This window comes from Octopus bimaculoides, chromosome 27 (genome assembly GCF_001194135.2).
Source record: "Octopus bimaculoides isolate UCB-OBI-ISO-001 chromosome 27, ASM119413v2, whole genome shotgun sequence".
NCBI classification, from domain to species: domain Eukaryota; kingdom Metazoa; phylum Mollusca; class Cephalopoda; order Octopoda; family Octopodidae; genus Octopus; species Octopus bimaculoides.
The window spans coordinates 20,908,559-20,910,208 of NC_069007.1; the positions used below are offsets into that span (position 1 = coordinate 20,908,559).

General features: G+C 36.2%; 1 protein-coding gene across 1 annotated transcript in view; it reads left to right on the top strand.

Annotated features, from left to right (window-relative positions):
* Nucleotides 1-1,641, top strand: part of LOC106871001 (zinc finger protein 91-like) — a 9,906-nt gene extending 8,265 nt beyond the window's left edge. The window contains exon 4 of the mRNA XM_014917253.2: nt 458-1,641. Within this exon, the coding sequence (XP_014772739.2) occupies nt 458-1,185 (728 nt within the window). The 3' untranslated portion in view covers nt 1,186-1,641. The remainder of the gene's footprint in view (nt 1-457) is intronic.
* The last annotated feature ends 9 nt before the right edge of the window (nt 1,642-1,650 follow it).

Here is a 1,650-nt window from a genome sequence, read left to right on the forward strand (position 1 = left end):
GGACAAATTTATGAAGGAGTTCACAGCATCTTTAAATACCAACAAAGATCTCATTTGGTGGAAGTATAGGAGAGGCATGTTCATTGTGATTAAACTATATATATATTAAAGAAAGAACAGTAAAAATATTCTCAATATCTATGTATTCTGGTGATAGAGAAAAACTCATGGGAATATGAATTATATAAGAAGCTGAAAGGATTGATATCTTTTTCTTGGGAAATGCCAAAAGTAACAGGAAAATCATCATACGACTGTGATATCTGTAAAAAGTCCTTCTCTCAAAAGTGTAACCTTAAGACGCACGAATGCATTCATACAGGAGAGAAGCCATTTCACTGTGATATCTGTGGTAAATCATTCTCTCAGACAGGTGGTTTAACTGCTCACAAACGTAGTCATACAGGTGATAAACCTTATCATTGTGATATATGTGATAAATCATTCTCTCATACAGGTAGCTTAACTACACACAAATATATTCATACTGGAGAGAAACCATATCACTGTGATATCTGTGGAAAATTATTCTCTCAAAATGATACCTTAGCAAAACATAAACGTATTCATACAGGAGAGAAACCATATCACTGTGATACTTGTGGCAAGTCCTTCTCTCAGACAGGTACTCTAACAAGACACAAACGTATTCATACAGGAGAGAAACCGTATCATTGTGATGTCTGTGGTAAATCATTTTCTCATACTGGTAATTTAACTATACACAAATATATTCATACAGGAGACAAACCATATCGCTGCGATATCTGTGGTAAATCATTCTCTCAGACAGGCAGCTTAACTACACACAAGTACACGCATACAGGTGAGAAGCCATATCACTGCGATATCTGTGGTAAATCATTCTCTCAAACCAGTCACTTATCTGCTCACAAGTATATTCATACAGGAGAGAAACCATATTGCTGTGATGTCTGTGGCAAAGCATTCTCAGAAGGAAGTAAATTAACTAAACACATACGTAGTCACACAGGAGACAAACCCTATCCCTGTAACATCTGTGGTAAATCATTCTCTGATGGAGCTGTCTTGACCAAACACAGACACATTCATACAGGAGAGAAACCATATCAGTGTGACATTTGTGGTAAATCATTCTCACGTAGTGGTGATTTAGCTAAACACAGACGTGTTCATTTAGAGATAGAAACCATAATGCTATGATGATTATCATCCAGTATTTTAAATCTGGGACTTGTCCCCGTTAACAGGTGTGGCTGGATCTACCTTGATGCCATAGCAACCACCCTCACTTCTCAAACCAACCTTCCCAATCTCTTCCTCCACCTGTCCTCTATTATTTCAGGACATCAGACAACATTGACAGAAGCGAATTCTTCACTTCAGATGTATCATCTATATTAGCTTTTAAGGATTCAAGGAGGTTGTTATACAGAGATATAATCCATGCTGAACTATTGTGAAATATTTCTTCTGAACTGCAATTTATAAATTTCTCAACTTCAGCATCTGGAATGTGTGTGAGATGCTTTTGTGTTCTACATAATCATGGACAAATTTATGAAGGAGTTCACAGCATCTTTAAATACCAACAAAGATCTCATTTGGTGGAAGTATAGGAGAGGCATGTTCATTGTGATTAAACTATATATATATTAAAGAAAGAAC